The 20,016-nt window shown below is 38.5% G+C and overlaps 2 protein-coding genes across 3 annotated transcripts; both read left to right on the forward strand.

The window, feature by feature from the left end:
• Positions 1-2,232: 2,232 nt before the first annotated feature.
• On the forward strand, positions 2,233-8,491 carry commd3 (COMM domain containing 3). Of its 2 annotated transcripts, none has more exons than XM_088643677.1 (8): positions 2,233-2,415; positions 4,197-4,308; positions 4,403-4,466; positions 4,575-4,609; positions 5,212-5,272; positions 5,368-5,424; positions 5,515-5,574; positions 6,639-7,406. In XM_088643677.1, exons 1-8 carry the CDS (start codon positions 2,277-2,279, stop codon positions 6,693-6,695), a joined length of 585 nt encoding a protein of 194 aa, XP_088499803.1. In that variant the 5' UTR covers positions 2,233-2,276; the 3' UTR covers positions 6,696-7,406. The 2 variants fall into 2 exon arrangements, with proteins under 2 accessions (XP_088499803.1, XP_088499802.1); XM_088643676.1 differs by lacking the exon at positions 6,639-7,406 and adding an exon at positions 8,233-8,491 and having other exon boundaries at positions 2,234-2,415.
• A 1,281-nt stretch (positions 8,492-9,772) lies between these two features.
• On the forward strand, positions 9,773-19,061 carry bmi1a (BMI1 proto-oncogene, polycomb ring finger a). Its single transcript, XM_088643675.1, has 10 exons — positions 9,773-10,143; positions 14,420-14,548; positions 14,797-14,893; positions 15,366-15,421; positions 15,510-15,560; positions 16,256-16,364; positions 16,447-16,492; positions 16,609-16,707; positions 17,040-17,120; positions 17,559-19,061. Exons 2-10 carry the CDS (start codon positions 14,431-14,433, stop codon positions 17,883-17,885), a joined length of 984 nt encoding a protein of 327 aa, XP_088499801.1. The 5' UTR covers positions 9,773-10,143; positions 14,420-14,430; the 3' UTR covers positions 17,886-19,061.
• The last annotated feature ends 955 nt before the right edge of the window (positions 19,062-20,016 follow it).

Genomic DNA, 20,016 nt, shown 5'->3' on the forward strand with positions numbered 1-20,016 from the left:
TCACACCAAAATCTTCAAAGTTTCCTCCTCGTGACCTGCGGGAAACAGACTCCATACTGACTCTGATCTGTGGGTGGATATATAGGAAGTGGAATCTCCTACATTCTTTGCTACTAAACAGAAATTGTGAAAAAAGTTCAGTGTTTATGGCTTATCTGAAATAGTACAGATTTCTCCTTGAGTGATCTCTCACCAGGGCCCTCAAGTCATTATCAGAACCACTGAAATATGATATATAATACTACACTTGATCATAGCCGAAAGGATACATATGATATACTGAGATCGGAGATCTCAGTACATCCCTTTTATTTCGATATTTTATGAGGAGCATCTTCCGGGATCATGGTGACTTTTTCAGAGCATGCAGTTGCTAGGAATTATGGGAACGAACAGCTGACCCGGAATGTGCACATTTACACAACAGGGCCTTTTGCAGGAACAATTTGAGTGACGAACATTGCTCCGTAGTACAATAGCAGAGTCCCACCCGAGACCTATACCCATGACTCTCCAATGCAGAGTCCTAAGAACTACTCCACACTGCTGCCTGTGTTTATGTTAACAAAGCCCCCAGGGACCTATAGTGGTTATCCAGCATTATTATAAAATCCATCTGGACCCTATTTTCTCCCAAAGCAATCACTGAAACCATCCTATTATCAGTAAATTACAACTGGGGACCCTTCATTATTAAAAGAACTCTTAAGGCTCTAAAAGAGAAGTAAGAAAACTCCTGTAAACAAATATTTTTAATTGAGCCTGTGGGGTGGCTGCATTCAAAAATAGGATCCCAGGAGCTCCTGTATTAAGAGCAAGTCTGATAAATAAATAAAAAACCTGACTAACGTAAAAGGACAATTTTAAAAATATGAGGTATTAAAAGGACTTTTGCCAGCAGCCATGTCACCTGTAACTCACAACTGGCAGCCCACAGAAGCTCAGCAGCTGTGAGTCTGGTCAGTACCTGGATGGGAGACCTCCTGGGGAAAAAACTAAGGTTGTTGCTGAGATGTAAAACCAAGGTCCTGACTCTATGTGGTTGTTAAAATCCAAAGGCATCTCTCAAAAAGAGTAGGGGTGTTACCCCTGGTGTCCTGGCCAATTTTCCCATTGGCCTTTACCAATCTTGGTCTCCTAATAATCCTCATCTACAGGTTGGCTTCATCACTCAGTTCATCTCCACACTGATAGCTGGTGTATGGTGAGCTTACTGGTGCACTCTGGCTGCCTTCGCATCATCCAGTCCCCATTTCCTGTAAAGTGCTTTGAGAGGAGTGTCCAGAAAAGTGCTATATAAGTGTAAACTTATTATTTTTATTATTTTTATTGTTATTATTTTGGTTCAACTGTTACAAGCCCGCCTAAGATTCAAATCACACTGGCTCCATTAGTAAAGGTGGTCTCCTAATAAAGAGAGAAACAGTGAACAAAGAGGACTCCCAGTGTGTTCTATTAGTATTGTTATTTGTGATTAAAACTGTAGAATAAACACAAGGAATATCTTTGTCCCAAAGAAACAGTCATACACGTTTTTTTATTCATGCAAAATCCTCAAGTTTAAATATTTAGAAAACGTGGGGTTATTTACACACTAATCCAATAACTGATTTCATAGCCAATATAGGAAACTCATAAAGATCTCAGGGGAACAAAAAGCTAAAATAAATAGTGGCCCAACAGGAAGCAATATTTTAATAATCCGTCGAATTTCTAACCACTTTATCCTATACAGAGTTGCTGGGGAACTGGTGCCAATCCCAGCAAGGAACAGGCAGGATATTCACCCTGGACAGGATCCCAGTCCATCACAGGACACACAAAGACACGATCACACCAGGGATAATTTTCCCAGATGCTGGTAACCCACCATTATGTCTTTGGACTGTGGAAGGAAGCCATGACACCCAAAGAAAACCCACACAAACACAGGGAGAACATACAAATTCTATGTACATAGCACCCCAGGAAGCCAGGACGTGATAATAATTCTTTAAAAAATGTGCGCCACATTTACACTTACTGAAGCGTGTAATGTGTCAGGCAAACAAAATAAAACTACATGCACAAACCCTTTTTTTTTCATTTATCCCCGCTAAAGAGGGGGGGTTTTATCTGGTTTAGCTAGCACTGGAGTTTATCATCCTTGCTTTAGCGAAAGCGACCCAGCAGCCCAACTCACTTCGCGAGCTTGTGGGATTCAATTGGCTTTTACCCGCAGTGATCAGCTGAGCCTCTGTCACGTGGGCCTGTGTCGGAGGTCACTTACAACCACAATGGAGCTGTCGGAGTTTGTGCAGAGGGGGCTTCAGTATTTGACGGATACGGACTATTTTGACTCGAAAACATTCACGGTGTTTATTAAGGTAGCCTTCCAGAGCCTGCTCTCTTCCCACTCCGATCATGCGATCTTAGGTGAGAGCCTGATTTCTATCCCTCCCCTTTGTGTGCGCAGGCAAGCTCCCTGCTTTGTGGAGGTTTCACTTGCCCAGACAAGGAACAGGGCCATAACCGCACAACAAAGCGGTGTCGTTGTGACTTTGTCAAGACAGATTCACGCGTATTTATCGAAAGAAGGACTTCTTGAATAGCTATGCAAGTTCTCTCTTTTTAGATGTGTGCTCGTAGATTGCGCGTATTTGCAGCAACGGCGGGCGATGTAAATGAGTTCCCTTTGTTTTGCCTTTACGCCTTAAGTGGCTCGTTTCTTGCGATCGAGCTTTTTAGGACCGTAATGCATGGGTTTAACGTGTTCTCTACTTTTCAGTTTATCGGGTTGAGGGTGCGAAAACGCCATTTTCGTACCGGCAACATTGGTTGCTCAATGAACTCAAAATACAGGCGGGATCGTAATGGGACCAGGCGACTGAACAATGAAAGTCCTAAATAACCGCTGTCGGAAAATATACCGATCTTGTGCGAGTTTGTAATCGCTATGATTTGTTTTGTTTGTACTGTGTTCTTGGCTATCGGGGTGTCTGCGTTTTGTGGTTACTTGACAGCTCCGTGTTCCTTTGTTTTCGAGGCAAACCTTCTCGTTTCCTGCGGCTGTCAGTGGCAAGTTGCGCTCGAGTGGTGACGTTTTCGGCGATGCCGATTTGCAAACCAACAACAGCGCTTGTAGACAGAAAACTAACTAGTTAACAGTTCATACCGGAAGAGTAAGCAAGAGAAAACGGACCTTGCGACCCGAGTAGCGGAGATACAGCCTCTTCAGTTTTTAATGAGACTAGAGCAACAAATAAAACTGTTTATCGAAGCGATGTGTTCGGTCCCATGTCTTATGTAATCTGCGTACCTAGTGCGTCGTTAGCGCAGACATACGAAACGGTCATTTTTAAAATACATATTATGGGTGGTGATAATCGAGTATTTCTGGAAGTAATTCGTTGTTGTGTAGGTTTTGTTCTACAAACGCTGTGGCGAAAAACACTTACCCGTTGTCGTTTACGTGTACCTGGGAACTAAAATCACTATCATGAAAAATGTCAATGTTTACGTGATTTTATCAAGTGTCTTCTAAAGAACAATATCCGACAATATTAAACGTTGACAGTTGTAGAACAATCTCTCGTATGAAGACCTGGTTTAAAGTTATAGTCTGTTTCCATATTTGAAAACAATTAGTTGGATTAATTCATTGGACTGTCAGTGCTGAGATGTGGTTGGGAAGCAATGTTAACTTTCAAACGCCTGAAAAAAGTTATCTCCACAAAAGCTCGGTGGTTACAATGACAGTCAGAGCGCAAAATAATTGTAACGGAAGACTACAGTCTAAAAACGCTACTTTATCGAGTGATAACTTGTTTAAGGTTCCCCTTTCTAGATTTATGAAATTTGATGTGTTGTGTTGAAGGAATTATATTGTAAATATCGAAACACGTAAATTGTAAAATTGTGCTAGCTGGTGAGTCTGCCACATGCTTCTATTTTGCGCTCCAGTAATCGCCGAAGTTTTGTTAACATTTAATTTCAAATTATATCAAATGTAGTGGTAAAATAGTTTTCTTGCTACTGTATGTTGATGGGTACTACCTATACTTCGCATAACACTAAACCATCGATATACATTTCTGAATTACAGGTTTTGATCTAACCTACATTTGCTGTTGTTGAGTGGTGATACATTTCAAACGGTCAGTGTCAAATAAGACTGTAAATTTTAAGGAGGGAGTGTTTTTTTTCTTCCGTTTCAGGTGGTCCTGAGTTTAGACACGTCGACCAAACATTGTTAAAACACTGTCATGTAGCAACAACGACCTGCATCCTGGAGTTTGTTAAGCAAAACGCTGACAAATCTACGATTAGGTAACGGGCGTTTACAGTCTAATTGACACTATTTTTTGTATTGTGGAAGCTCCATTTTAAAACAATTTTCCCCCATTTCTGTGCTTTGTTTCAGCACGTGTCTTGAAGATCTTAAATATGATCCAGAAAGAATAGACATGTTTTGCAATGAATACCAGGTTTGAAGTTTGAAGTTTACTTAACACGTACATCAGTTTTAATATTCATGTCCTCACAAAATGAGTGTTTTGTTTTGGTAATATTTGTGCAATCCTTTTCTGTTGTAGAAAAACAAAAGTGATTTAGAACACTTATTAGCAAGGTATGTCTCACTATTTTTTTTCTTTTTTACACGATTCACATTTCGTTTGCTTGAAAGATATTTAAATTATATGCTATTTCGTAATTGTATTTCGTAATTGTTTAAACGTTGTTTTATCAGCTATTTTTGATTGTATTAAATTGGCTGAATTGTGATACGTGCCAGCAGTGTTATTCTACATCCATGAGCATATGTATATATAATCCTAATTTTTAGAGATATTTCATGCAGACTTTATAACAGACTTTAAAATAAACCGTATCTAATTGGTCTAGTGTTAGGAAACCAAGGGAATATACATTCTCTACAAGATGGAAAATTTGCTTTGCTTTACATAAACTGTTCACGTTTGGCATATAGCAAAAACATTCTCATTTATTGACAACATTTGCATTTTAAGCACAATGTACAATGTAACATTTTTAACAGTAACTAACATTTTGTATATCTGTTGGCAGTGTGTACTAAATTAGTATTTTGTTATCGTGTATTGCATATAGCACAAGTTATTCGAAATTAACAGATTTTACAATCTCTGTAACCTAATTAGGTATGATTGCCAGTATTACCAACTGTTGTAAATATTGTGTTAATTGTTTTAGTTTAGGCAGATGCCCTCCTCAGATTTGTGATGTCGCTTGGCGCCTGGAGTATCAGATAAAGGTATCCATGAAAACTTGAAGAATATTGTAATAACTTAGCACCAGATGAGTTTCTGTTTTTGGATTAATTATTCTGTTACTTTTCTTCGGTTTTAGAACAGTCACGTCCACAAAGTTAATAAGCCGTCTTATTTGATCACCTTCAATGTTGAGGTATGATATCTTCTGTGAATATACATTCATTAAATTAGTATTGCCTGTGTTTTATACCTTAATGTCTGCATAATTTTATTATCATTGCAGAACAGCGGCGCAAGATCACCGGAAGAAATTCATTTCAGTTGCACAATGGAGCAACTGCAGGTATAACAAAAATTGATTTATTTCAGCAAAGTGTATGTGCTATTAGTTAAGGTGGTGCTTTTGCTTCGGTAAATGTTCGGGTATAATACAAATACTGATTTTCACGACAGCCTACAAAATTAAACATTGATCTTCTGGGCGATTTTTTTCGTACCAGTAGTTAAATTTACAGCTAATTTAAGATAGAAATTAAAACTCGAACGAAGAGTTTATTTGTTCAGAATGATTATCGGACTCAATATTTTCACTCCAGTTGAGATTGCCCGATGGCATAATTTTGGGCGACTGGTTTCTGAATCGTAGAACCCATTAAATATTGTCGGTAGTAAGGCTGGAAAAATAACGGAAGTTGTGTGGCGATAAAATTAACCGCCTTTTAAATTTTTAATTACATTTTCTTCAAGTGCAGTCCACTATTCTTGAATAAATTTGGCTCATACCTACCTAACTTCGATTCAGAATATAAAATATATATTTTTTGGGTAGGCCTTCTAGCAAACCTCATGGTTTAACCTGATATGGTTTGGTTATTGGTTCTATTTGGCTTATCGTTCTGCCTTCACTTGTAATTAAGGGTATAGAGTATAAACTGCAGAGGTTATGATTTCGGACAAATCCTTAGCCCCCAACACAATGAACAGAATATGGACATTTGACTAAAGTTACTTAAATTAAAGCAGAATAGAGTTTTGAAGGTATTTTTCAAAAGCTTTCACCGCGATGCAGTTTGGGATCGTCGGTTAAAGAGTACTGATTATATACAACAGCATTAAGCTGAGGTACATTCAAACCGAACTTTTTTTTTCTTAAACGTCTATTATAATTCCAATGGACAGATAATTTGCTTCAAAAAGCCATACTTTAACATTTCTGCTGTTAGGCTAAATGGATTTGGTTGATTTTCAAACTAAGTCAGTTGGGATAATTACCGCAAACTAACGCCTTACATTATTCGATCTCACTGTACGAGTGTAAATTAAAATGACTCTTCAGAAGTACCTTTTTCTAAAAACATTCGAAGCAAGTGTTTTTTTCCCCCGAACTAAATGTTTTTTTCACTCTAGCTTTCCTTGAAACCACCAGCGATCCACGGCCGAAGATGTTCCCAAGGCCGCTACTAAACGGGGGGATGGGGTGGGGATTGGATTTTGGTGAACAAGCAGGGACACCCCTGACATGAATTTATGATCAACACACAGGTTACGCTTATCCGAGCAGCATATAAATCAGCAGCAGCGGAAGGCAGTAGCCTGACATTATGTATGATGGCAACGCCTAAGTTGTTCTTTTACATCATGGCACAGAGTTTTAAGATCTCCACAGTGAAGAAGGACAACACAAATAACCTCATCTCAAATTTGAAAGGAGCGTTTTTTATCGGATGAAACATCGGGGAAACCTGCACATTTCATGGGTATTGTGTGAATGATTCTTAGACCTCTGATGTTACACTTAATCACTTGACATTTCAGATGGGTATCTGTTGTATTATTTCCACACACTCGATTAAGCATACCTGAGATCCCCGAGGTTAAAGATTGATTTGGGGGTGTCACGTCTAAGTTGGAATGTATAGTTCATATTGTGAAGTTCAATTTTAACCGTTTTGTACTCGGTTCAGTTTACTGGATTCATTAAATGCACCCCCTGTCCTATAGTTTCTGCTTGAGTTATCCTAGCATGTAGTTCATTGGAGCCGTTTCCATTATGTTTATGATCTAAAAATTCCAAAACAAACTAAATGGAAATTAATTCATTCCTAAAACGCAAACTTTGAAGTGTTTTGTTGTGTGTGTGTGGGGTGGGGGGGGGGGGGGGGGGGGGAGATTTAATGTCGCTGTAAAATCGGTTTCTAGGCCTTGTGTTTTTGACATGGAAAATCGATAGAACGATTTCGAGCTTGAAATGAAAAGTTTTCTGCTGTCTTTGAATTTTTTTTACAAAGAACCGAAATGTTTTTAAACATTTGTGAAACACTTTGGGGACACTTTACATTTATCAATCGGGCGTTTAGAATGGTATCAAAAGATTGGTGTTCTGAAAGGGAACAAGTAGACGATTCTCCCTTCAACATTAAGAAAACGATAACGTTAAAATCTTAAACACAGACTTGCTTTATAATTCACACATTTTAAGATATTAGAAGGCTTGAACTGTTTTGGCTTTTTTACACTTTATTTGCACTGTTGAAAACAGTGTATTTGCTTTTACGACTTCGTTTTATGAAGCCAGGAAAAGCTAACAGAGTAAATGATCAGGTTTTTGATTTCTCTATTGACAATATTATGTTAATACTTTAATCTGTCAGCGTTTGAAAAAATTGCTCTTGGGCGACTACAGTGCTAAACTAATCTTTTATGTCAGTTTGTTAAGAACTGGGTTAAAGTCCTAAAATGTTTTATTCTTAATAAATCGAATGTACAGTGACAGCGGACAGAACGTAAAGGGACGTGCTACACTGTTTCACGATTTATGTCCCTATTATTGAGAATACGTTCAGGAAGGTTCTGAGCAACAAAATAAACCCGTCCAAATTATTTTATTAATATTGTTTTTAACGTAACTTGCTTGTGAGATTACGCGGCACGAAGTTTATGTAATTAGTAGTATACGTGGACATGTGTCGTTTCAAAGCTGTGAATATGAATGTATTTTTAGGACTTGCTGGGTAAGATGAAAGACGCTGCAAAAAGTCTCGAAAAGGCCACACAGATGTAAACCACAAGCTGTAAAGAAATGGACGACATCTACAGAGCCCGACTCATCATCTGACCCTGTTCGACGATTGATGGGACCTGAGCTGATTTCGACGCTTTGAAAGTATATTTTTTACTGGCTGTCGGTTTTGTTCTTTGCGAAGTGCTCTAAAGAACGATTAAACTTTTTTATATCATGAATAAATTACTCCAATAAATCATTCCTAGTATGGAAATCATTCATTGTGTGTGTGTGAGAGAGAGAGAAGATCTCGGGATGACTGGTAATTTAATAAACCATTGAATATGCTTGTGCGTTTTCATTAATAAAGCTCAAATCCTTTTGAGAAGATCGATTTCATAGAGTTACAAACGTCTTATTTATTCTGTACTGGCTAGTCTATATTCTAAACACGCGGATTATGAGACCAGGTGCCTTAAAGATGCCAGCAGACCTCCTATTTACATATATAGAAAACTAATAAAGTATAACCTAGAATATAGATGTAATGGTAACATGATATGGCAGTGGATCCGTTTTGCTATGTGCAGCTGAAAGCCGTCACAATGTCAAAACGACTTATTTAAAGCACGGTGGATAAGTTTGTTAAATGCACACGTAAGCAGTCTGCCCTGTTAGCACCCCAGATTGCACGAAGACGGTAAATAACACGTAAATGTGTGTATAGATGAAAAATATCCATGCAAACCCAAGAAGTCAACGTTGTGCCCTTACTGAAAATCCCTACATTTACTATAGGAACTACTGCTGTTACAGAACAATGCAAAAACGAGGTTCAAATACTTCAACGAGTATACATCGTATTTTGCTGGCTCCAACCGAAAAGCCCGCTTTGATGGGATGTTGTGGATTCCAAGTGGTTTCTTCGGACATTTGAATTTGTGTGCTGTCTTCTAAGTATAAAAAACAACAACATTACCGTTACCACTCAGATATAAGTCTTGATTCTTTATTCTGAAACCTTTGGCAGAAGGTGGTTACTAAGGACATTTAGTTAATTGACTAAACTAATGCTTGACGAATAGTTACATGAGAAAATAAAACCTTGGTATTTTAACAAATGCAGCATTTGCTCTAAATCGACATCGGTGCTCAATTTTAAACAACTTTCTAGAATGGGAGTAGCAATGAATAAAAATTGTTAGAATCAAATAGAACCTCGGCTTTCTCACGCAAGCCTTTAACCCCAATATTTTTCTTCCTTTTTTTACTTGTTGCGAGAGGAGAGCTGGTCGTCATGCGTTCGTGTGTTTCTCCCCCGGTTCTACCTTTCACAGTGCGTCTGAAGAGGTTTTCGCTTAATTCCGTATACAAGCCTTTTGTTTACAACACACACTATATGGTTTCTGAGGGTGCCAAATAAAGGGAAGAAAACAAAGATTCAATGGCATTTTTGAGGGTTAGGGATTGATAAATCTCTGATTACACCGACACTAATTCCCAGGCCACCCTTAAGGAATGAGACCACGTGACAGAGCGGGGCGGTCGAACTACAAGCCATTTTGGGGACGGTGTCAGTTTCCACTGAACCATCAGCATTGCATTTTTCAAACAACTGAATTAAGAGCTCGCCACAAAGGTAGTGCAGCCTGATCACTGAAATTGGACCGGAATAGTTCTAAATTTTGGATTTCTCCATGCTTATCAGCCACACGGGGCTGTAGCCTGGAGAGAAGGAAGGATTTTTGTAACTAAAATGAGCTCAGTGCTGCTTTACGCTTATTGCAATTGACAGCGTCTGCAGTTCTTTTCAAGATGGCCGCTTGGCTCGCATTCATTTTCTACTGATCGACTCCTAACTTTCATTGTCTATCCATCGCCTATCTCACCAACCCGCACCAGAGTTTCTGGGTATGTATTATTCCGTCTCTCTTCTTACCAATAGTGGAATTATGGAAGGATTAGGCGGATGCTATGGATGTTTTTACATCTTAAATAGGAGAGTAGGTCTCCGCTCGTTGCAAGCTCTGACAGCGGTGCGCTAAACCACACGGACTTAACAGTTTCGCTGCGTACAATACTTTTAAATTTAGTTCCATTCTTCTACTGGCATTGTTATTGTGTACTGTCGAATTAGCTGTCTTGTAGAAAAATATTTACACTTCTGTTTTGTTACAAGGTGTTTGTTGAACTGTTCATGAAATTTGTTTAGACTTCGATGAAAACCTGGCTGTTCTCAGAATTCAGATCAAGATGGGTCAAGTGTTTCAGAGAGCTTCGATTCAAACTGTTTTGTTAACCGGAATATCTTAACACAGTTCAGCTATTTTATAGATATTGAATCTTTAGGGTCACGGGAACCTATCTAAGTGTTTAGGTTTACCACAGGTAATGAATTTGAGATTTTATGAACTTAAGATGTAGAGGACCCGAAAGCGTTTTGATGTTAAAGATGGCGATTGGCAGTGTTGAGATGTGTTTTTTTTTAGATTAAATATAAAATCGAGTCCTTCCAATCATTTTGAACACACGGTAGTCAGAAACCTTTTGTAATAAACTCTCGTTCCACTGCATGTTGACTTAAAAAGTCTACTGAGTCTGTTTCCAGTGTCGTTTGGTTTTCTTGAACCATGTCGTTTCAAATGGCCGTATTTGACATGAGCTTCCATTCATTTGATGAACGTGAAGGGGCAAAACTGTTCCAGATCATAAACATTCTTTCTTTTTTGTTGTGCTCCGGGGATGCTAGAAGGGGCTAATGTAGTTACAGTGTGTTTTGCAAACTCTGGCCTTGACCCGTTTAAAGATCCATCTTTTGACTTACTGTTAACTAGCTGCGATTCAAAACGGGACTTGTTAACGATTTTTGTTTTTACTATAGCCATAGGACGGATGGATTCAGTGCTTCTCAAGATGAAACGCTCTGTTTCTTTACATTGGGATTTTGTATTTGTTCTGGTGGCTCCCTAATCAAATCTCAATTCAACTGATGTCTACATCGGCGATAAGGAGACTGTGAGGTTCTCGCACGTTAATATTTGATGCTTTAGTTTGCTACAGGAGTAACTAAACGTTTGGTAAACCTTTGAACTTTTTCAGAAGAATGGGTTCTCTGAAAAACCACAAGTCAGGTTTCTATGAATTATTTTACGATGTGTTATTTTGGATTTGACGTCGTTTTGCAGAGCATGATAAGCGCACCGGTGAATCATGGGTTACAGTTCGACCTTGACATAAATGGTAATAACATTATTAGTAGAGGTGTAAATAGTAAATGTTTAAGATTATTTCAGAACTTGTTCTTGTTTTCACTTGTGGGTTTTGATTCTATGTGATGCACATTCCATATACAGGCTTTGTTTCACAATTGTATTTTGATTACATATATGTTCATTGACCTTGTCAGGTTTTTAATCATGGGCAAAACATAAAATCTGACTTCCAGAGTTGTTGTTTTTTTTTAAAAAAAGCTATGTTTTCTTCGTAAATTGGAGGCCTGTATGTAATTCAGGCAACTGGAAACTTAAATGTTAGGAAACGTTCAAAATAATGAAATTGAAAATTGAAGTGACGATCATGTGTTTGTGGAGAAGGAATGCAACCTGCTGTAACAAATTTATTGAGGAAATGTAACCGCAGACACAGAACATACAGTACATACACAGCGTGAGGAACAGCAGTGGGTTTGAATTCATTAACCATCCAAGGAAGGTAATGTATTTGTGAGAAAATGTTACATAATACGTGAAAGTGTTAGTGTATGCTGGGACCTACGACGCCATCGGCAGCTAATTGCTTGTGGCCTCTAGGCGTATTATTTAGAGCAGTACAATAATTAAAAAAAAAACCTTTAAGTAGTTTTGACTTAACTGTAGCTCTGCTGCTCTGCTTAGCTGAAATACTCGACAGTGTCACACTCTGCGGTTCTATGTAATATATACTAAGTTCATGCCAAGCAGCCCTAGAACTAGGAGCAGTTGTGCAAACATCGTGTCGTTTATGGATTGTTGAAGCAATAGTCTCTTTATGTTATACAGGCAGGCATGGCCTTCACCGTTTCGTAAAATGATGTATACCAGGCAGAGGGTCAAGAATGCAATCCTCTATTAAAAATATTTTATTTTTAAAGCCCGTTCAGTTTACACGTTTTATGTAAGACTACGTGGATAGTTCGACTCACACTTGGTTAAAAAGAAACAATAGTGTAGTATTTTATCGGAAACGTTCAAAAAACACGTATGTGGTTGACTCTTGATAGATAAAGCTTAATTAGCCAACTGAAAAGCATCACGGTGTCATTGAGCTTCTGAGCGTATTGTGCAGGGAAACGTAGCCTGAGTTTGGTGTTTTTCCGTGAGTGTTGAAAACATGGTGTTGCTGGGCAAATAGCGTTCGTCAGCTTCTGTGCGCCCCGTAAATAGCAGCAACACTCATATTCATATCCATTTCGTTTAGGTCATTAATTTGTTTTGGCTGTTGGTCATGCAAGGTACACGTAGGTAGCCGTATCGGGGCACAACTAGTTTTATTTTGCCGAATTAGCACACACCAAATTATTACGTTTGTCAGGAAGCTAGAAAAAATAACGGCTTCGGTTGCGCTCTCTTTGCGTGCTCTTGGTTGGGAAATACTGTGCAAGTACCGCTCGCTATTTTAAAGGTGATAGTAAATAATCCCCCCGACTAATAGATTGCGAATGTGTTCTGGGCTCTAGTGCATTTTTTTCTCTTCAAGAGTAGGCTGCGTTTGTTTTTCCAGCACTCAAGACCCAACAGTGCCGCCGTGAAAACCAGTGGTAGCTCTATGTGCATATTGCCACACTCACGACGGGAGTTGTATCGGACAAACTTGTGTTTTTTCGCGGTTTCGGTTGCGCGTTCAGGACCCCGTACCTTTCACTTTAACTAGTTTACTGGCTGGCGGACAGGAGAAAACGAATTATGTAAGCTTTTAAGGTCGAGCCGTTTTGTTATCGGCTGGTCTTTTAGGTGTAAATTGGGTTCGCCGTGCTTGCCCCTGGAGTCATAAATTCATTTTCCCCCTTGCTACGTTAGTGGAAATTGTATATTTTTCTTTCATGAAGGAGCCTTTTGCAAATAGAAATCTTGAGGGTACAAAAAAAAAAACTGCTTCTTGCTCCGGATGTCGACGTGGAAATGGCCCCCTTTCCTTTCATCCACCTCAAGCAATGTATGTTTAAAGGGAACCTTTTGTGAAATGGCAGCCAGACTTGCGAACATGCATGTGTTGATAATCCCAACCAATGTGGACGAGGGCAAGATGGGTAACATTCTGGGTTTATGTGCAATCGCCTACGCAGGAGCCTGGTTCTTCTGTAGGAGCTCCGCTCTATTTTCAGTCTTTGGCGAGACGCCAAGTATAACCTAAGTTGCTATAGCAACGATAAGAATTACCGTGTTTGGGCACCAGTAAACGGGAGTTTACCGCTCCCGAACATCGGACGGTGTAATAAAAGGGCAAGAGTCTCCGATAAGGACAAATGTGCGGTGCATCTCCGTTGCAATGCGCTGTTGTCTTGAAAATAAACCTGGCTGCAACGCGGCGTGTTAATTGACCGTTTCTCCCCATTTCTCGTAGAGCTTCATAGTCGACTGAAGTCTTGATTTGATGTCTGTTTTAGGATATCGTATAAGTCGGCTGTTTTAGTGACGTTTTCCTTGTCTCACAGGGTGTACATTTCAAAGTTGAACCTCCGTAGCGTGATGAGGGTCGCCTGAGCGACACGAAATGAAGTGCCTTATATTATCAGTGATTTTGTCACTTGTTAATGAAAACGATGTTTTCCTATGTAATAAAGGTTGTAAGAAACCTTCAACAGCAAAGGCATACGTTGTGATTTCTTTATGGTCACCGTGTATCCTACTTTTAAATAATGAAACCAATTTAGAGGGTTAACTTTTTAACTTCTCACTAAATTAAGTGAAGCAGCTGTGAGGATGTGTGAATACCTCAAGGGCTTTTTAAATTCATGCCTCCGTACATCTCGTTCTGTTAAAGGATTTAAAAGGAAATGCAGGGTCCGTTCAACAGCTGTCTTTGGTAATCATATTGGTAATAAGATGTTTATTTTATTATGGTATGTGTGCACAAAGATCAAAGAGAGAGAACACATTTTAGGCCTACTAAGAATAGAAATATTTATAGATTTTTTTAAATTTTATTTTAGGACTGCCTTCCATGACAATGCATCGAACAACAAGGATCAAGATAACGGAGCTAAACCCTCATTTGATGTGTGTACTTTGTGGTGGATATTTCATAGACGCGACAACCATAATAGAATGTCTACACTCATGTAAGTAACTGACTAACTAACTTCCAGATAGGGACAGGTTATTTATAAGATTTCAATATACAGTCAAACTTGTAGAGATAACAGAATTTATTTATCCAAAGCGAGTAATGCATTTTTATTGGGATTTTTAAATGTGATTTTATTTTCTTATATGCTTTTCTATAAGAAGACTTTATTAACCTCAAAATACAGTTTTATGAATTCATTTACATTTGTATGTTTTTGTGCTTTATTTGGTTTTTATGCAGTCTGTAAAACATGCATTGTTGGGTATTTGGAATCCAGCAAGTATTGTCCAATCTGTGATGTCCAGGTTCATAAAACAAAACCTCTTCTTAATATTAGGTAAGTTGAATAATTATCTCTTGTCCTTTGTAGGATTCATTAACTCCAATGCACTTGTTTCCTCTTATTGTTTTGAGCAAAGTTGTCTACAAGTTACTACTCCTGAATCTAAGAAACGCATGCATTGTACTTTTTTTCTGATTAAAGCTGCATGAACTTATCTATTTTGATGATTGCACTGATCTTATTTAAAATGAATTAGCAAGCTAGAAATTAGCAGTACGTTTGTCAAGATGATATTGCAGTGTATTGTAAACCTTTTATGTTGCATAATTCTACAGATAATGAGCATAGTATGCAAGTGCATGTATTTACAATATAGACGTACAACAAACAATTTTCTTCTATTTGTTTTTGGAATTCAAGACTTTTGACTCCCTTAAATGTTTGAAAGGTGTCGGTTGGACCTGAAATTGTTGAAAATATTCACAAAGCTGCAAGTGATCAACTAATGGAGATGCTTGCCTTTCAGGTCAGATAAGACACTGCAAGACATTGTGTACAAACTGGTACCTGGTCTCTTCAAAAGTAAGTACTAGGCATGGTGGGGCTTCTGTTTTGAATGTTGCATTGTTAATTCAGTTTAAATTCACTAATGGGTTGTTTTCCTACTCAGATGAAATGAAACGACGGAGAGATTTCTATGCTGCTCACCCTTCAATAGATGGTAATGAGTTCAAACTTCTTAATGGATTTAATATTAATTGTTCAAATTTAATACAGTGTACTGTATAATGTTTGGATTACTACATGTGTGATTAAGAAATAGCAGTTGTATAAGTACATAATAGGCAGAACACGACGGGTAACAGTTTGGTTTAATTTGTTTTGGTTACCAGAACTATGCAAAAGTTCATTGTTAGTGTCCGTTTCATCCTGCCGTTTTTGAAAATTGCCTTCCTACTAGACGTTGATGGGGAAATTAAAATTGTTTTGCCAAGAAATCTGAGTTTAATCGCAAGCAGCACAGTGGGAGAATAAGAAAAAAAGGCCATTTTCTCTCTCAATAAAAATAAACCTTAAAGTGGGGGGGGCAAAACATTGGTTCTTTTGTGTAAGAAATACGGCTCTTTCATTTTTGTGAGAATGTCAACATCGTTAGAGAAAGAAAGGTGATTTGGAACCACACTCGGTTTCCTTCAGTGTCATTCGTGCATTTTTTATTGTGTGTAAAGCATACAACTTTCTTCTCATTAGTATTGCATTCCCTTATATTTAAAACACCTACCTAAATCTCTGCATTGAATTCACTCACAGTATATCGCCTTTTGTATGTCATGGCAGTCGAACTGCATTCCGATACTTCACATAGTTCATTTAGAGAGCCTCGACCATTCGCTAATTAGCGCGTTAATTTTTCAGCTACCAACGGATCCAATGAAGACAGAGGAGAAGTTGCCGACGAAGACAAGAGAATCATCACCGATGATGAAATCATCAGCCTGTCCATTGAGTTCTTTGATCAAAGCAAGTAAGTGTGAACCAAACGGGAAACTCTCTCTCCTACGTCTGTTAAAGCAAACGTAAAATGAATATTTGTCTCCCTGTTACAGGGCAGAAAAGCAAGGCGCCGCAGAAAAAGACAAACCAAAAGAAGAGGTAATGTTGGGTTTTATTTCCAGAATGGATATTCAGAACTTGTATAGTACTCAGAATTTTTATTGTGTGTGAAAGTATGTGCGATATGTGATGTTTTTTTTTATTTTTGTGTACAGGTGAATGACAAGAGATATTTGCGCTGCCCTGCAGCCATGACAGTGATGCATTTAAGAAAGTTTCTCCGGAGTAAGATGGATATTCCTTGTACATTTCAGGTAAATGCCTTCGCTCTGCCAAGTAAATAAGGTTTTTACATGTGAAACATTTGTATGTCTTAAAAGGTTATGGTTGCTTAAATATGAAGTAAAAACCTGGATTTTTGTGTTGACGAATGATCCTGGATGATAGAATTCTGTGATTTTAGTGTCATTATTGGCTGGTTAAAATGATTGCCAACCAAATCATTTTTACCAGAAATATATATGGTGTTATTTTGGTATGTGTTTGCAGACATGCTGTGTATACTTTGTGGCTGTGAAATATTAATGGATGTTGTTAGATATGGCAAAGCGCAGTGAAGATACTAATTAAGTATGTTTTTATGTAGATTGAAGTCATGTATGAGGATGAGCCACTGAAAGATTATTACACACTGATGGACATTGCCTATATTTATACCTGGAGAAGGGTAAGAAACTGACTTGACCTTAAAAACAATTACTTTGCTTTTCATGCTATAAAAAGTTGGTTTACTCAAGTTTTAAAATCCTAAATTGTCATGTCATGGTGTTAGGGGCTTTTTTAAAAATATCTGAAATCTCCCTTATATTTTTTTGCAGTGTAACACTGCTGCTGAAATGATAAATGAAACATTGGTTTCAAATACAGTATGAAATGAATCAGCTAATTAAAACACTGAAAGTATGAGTGAATCTTGGCTGGGTAGCTTATTATCTGTGTTTGTTTAAAATTGAGTTAAGTGAAAGGTCCTCTCATGGCGAACTTACAGTGAAGTAGGGCATTAAACCTCCGTATTGGCCCTTATTATGGCCAAGTGAATTTTGTTGAAAGGCTTGACCTTGACCCTGCTCCCAGTGACGTTGGGCTTTGACATTCCTCTCCCCAGAACGGGCCCCTCCCTCTGAAGTACCGCGTGCGGCCCAGCTGCAAACGGCTGAAGGTGAACCCCGCGCACGAAGGGCTCCCCGGCCCCCGCTCGGAGATGGAGAGCGACTCGGGCAGCGACAAGGCCAGCAGCCCCGCCGGAGTCCCTTCCACCTCCTCCTCCCTGCCCAGCCCCAGTACCCCGGTCCAGTCCCCCCACCCCCACTTCCCCCACATCTCCACCACCGTCAACGGAACGAGCGCCAATCCCAACCCCATCCGACCGCCCCCCTTCTGCAGCAAAGCTCGCAAAACCTCCCTCAACGGCTCCTCCACGTCTTCGGGATGACTTTGACGCGCCCGCCCCCCCCCCCCCCCCTCCCGCCAACGCCACATCACTCAGCTCTTTCCATGCCAATTCTGCTCTGTAGTAGAAGCTTTTATATATATATGTGACAGTTTCTAGTGGGAGTCGCTTCAATAGAAACTTACAGACATGTATTTTCTATTTTGTACTTACTGTGACTGCAGCCAAAACAAAAACAAAAAGCACAGCAAGTCCCCTTTCGGAGGAGGGTTCGACGTGGAACGATGCCAGAGCGTTTACAGGAAAGCTCGAGAAGGGCTTTTTCTGGGTGAAAATGGGTGTTAATCGAAGAGGCTGTGAGAGACCCTTTTTGTACAGTCTATTTTTTTTGTTTTGTTCATGGTTCAATAGCTTCAATCAAGACATTTGATTTGCCTCTACTTAAAGTGTACAACTGCGATTTTTTTGACCTTCTAAACCGCATCCTCCTCATCATCATCATCACCATCATCGGAGGAGGAGGAGGAAGAACAGGATGAAGCCAGGCGTGAAGTTGTGTGTTCCCGGCAACCGATACTTTGAACTGTAAAACATTCCCTATATCATACTCGACGGGCGTTGCGACTTTAAAGGGAAAAAAAATCGAAATATATATTCAGATATTTGCAATCTTCTGACCTAAAGCGGGTACATGTCGGAGAAAAACAGAAAAGGAGCAGTTTGTTTTTTTAGTATGCCACACTGCATACTACTATATATCCTAATTAGAGGCAGTATTATGAGATGTATTTATAGAGCGTATTAATAAGAAACAAAGGACAACTGCTAGGACACATTCAAGTGTTGCTTTAAAGCTATTTCAATTTTAATAAGCTGAGTTCTTTTTATTGCTAGCGGGACTCTGTTTCAGTCTAAGAGATGGTTCTTCATGTTTGTGCCACTGCCACTGAGGTGTGGCCTGGCTGGTATAATATTACACAACCTAGGTGTTAGGTGTGAAAGGAAGGGACGACATTGATTCTCTAAAAGATGTGTAGACCTATGTATAACCTACATAAAGACCTTCATTTCATGTTAGGAAACTGTTTTGTGGTGTTTATTCCACAGTGTTTGAAATATCTGTATTGGTCGATTGTATGTAAAACTATTGTATTGTTACTGTTGCACAGTATAAAAAGTCTATCTAAATAAACATTTTACATTTTTGATTACTTTTAACACTACTAAATTTGGAATTTTTTTTTCCAATGAGAACTGTGTCTAAACAACCCTATGTGTCTATTGGAAATTGGTTTAATTAGCATGTGTCCAACCATGCCAGGCGGTTACTTTATCTGCAGCCAAATCCTTCATGGTTAAAAACCGCTGAAAGGCCTCTCTTCAGCCCCGATTCCTTTTTTTAAAAATCGCAAATTAAACATTCAGTTGAAAAGGGAGTAATAGGTCACTCACTAAGACACAAAAGTGTCTGGTCAAACTATCGAATTTAATCGCGAGGAAATTGAAAAGGTCTCGTAGATGAATGAATGGAAGTAGATACACTAAAATATCGATTTCCAGTGATGTAGCCTAACTCTTAAACGTGGCAAGAAACTAAAGTTCTTGATTTATTTGTAAGGTACATATCCTAACTAAAATCTTTCAAAGAAACACACGTCTCTGCAAAATACTTTACCGTATCGGGAAATCACTGGTGAAATTCAGCTTAATGGCCTGCTGCATTTATGATATATTACAACTTGCCTGTTGTAGATTGTTCATGTTTTAATATTTGTCTTTGCAATCACAGAGTATTTTCTGAAATAAAAATAAAATATATCGTTATACAGTGATCTTGTGAAATAAGACTGCCGCGTTCCTTTGCGGTAATGGATATTTTATTTTAGTTGCATAACTCTGCAACAGCATTTATTTTGTAGCATATTACTATATATTTTTCTTAAATTGTAACTTTGTAGAGCATATTTTTTAAACTATTTCGAAAAAAAACTATAATAAATTTAGGAGGAATGTGTCACCTAAGAACGATATTATTTGCGTTACTTTTTGGTTTTTCTGTCTAAAAGCAAGTGCATTTGGTTAGTTAAGTAAAAAGGATGCCCATGTGTGTTTTTTATTAAATGAAGTAGAGTGTTTGCAAATGAAGTATTATGATGTATGCAAACGTTTTTAG

Source organism: Lepisosteus platostomus, chromosome 8, assembly GCF_059453375.1.
Source record: "Lepisosteus platostomus isolate fLepPlt1 chromosome 8, fLepPlt1.hap1, whole genome shotgun sequence".
Taxonomy (NCBI): domain Eukaryota; kingdom Metazoa; phylum Chordata; class Actinopteri; order Semionotiformes; family Lepisosteidae; genus Lepisosteus; species Lepisosteus platostomus.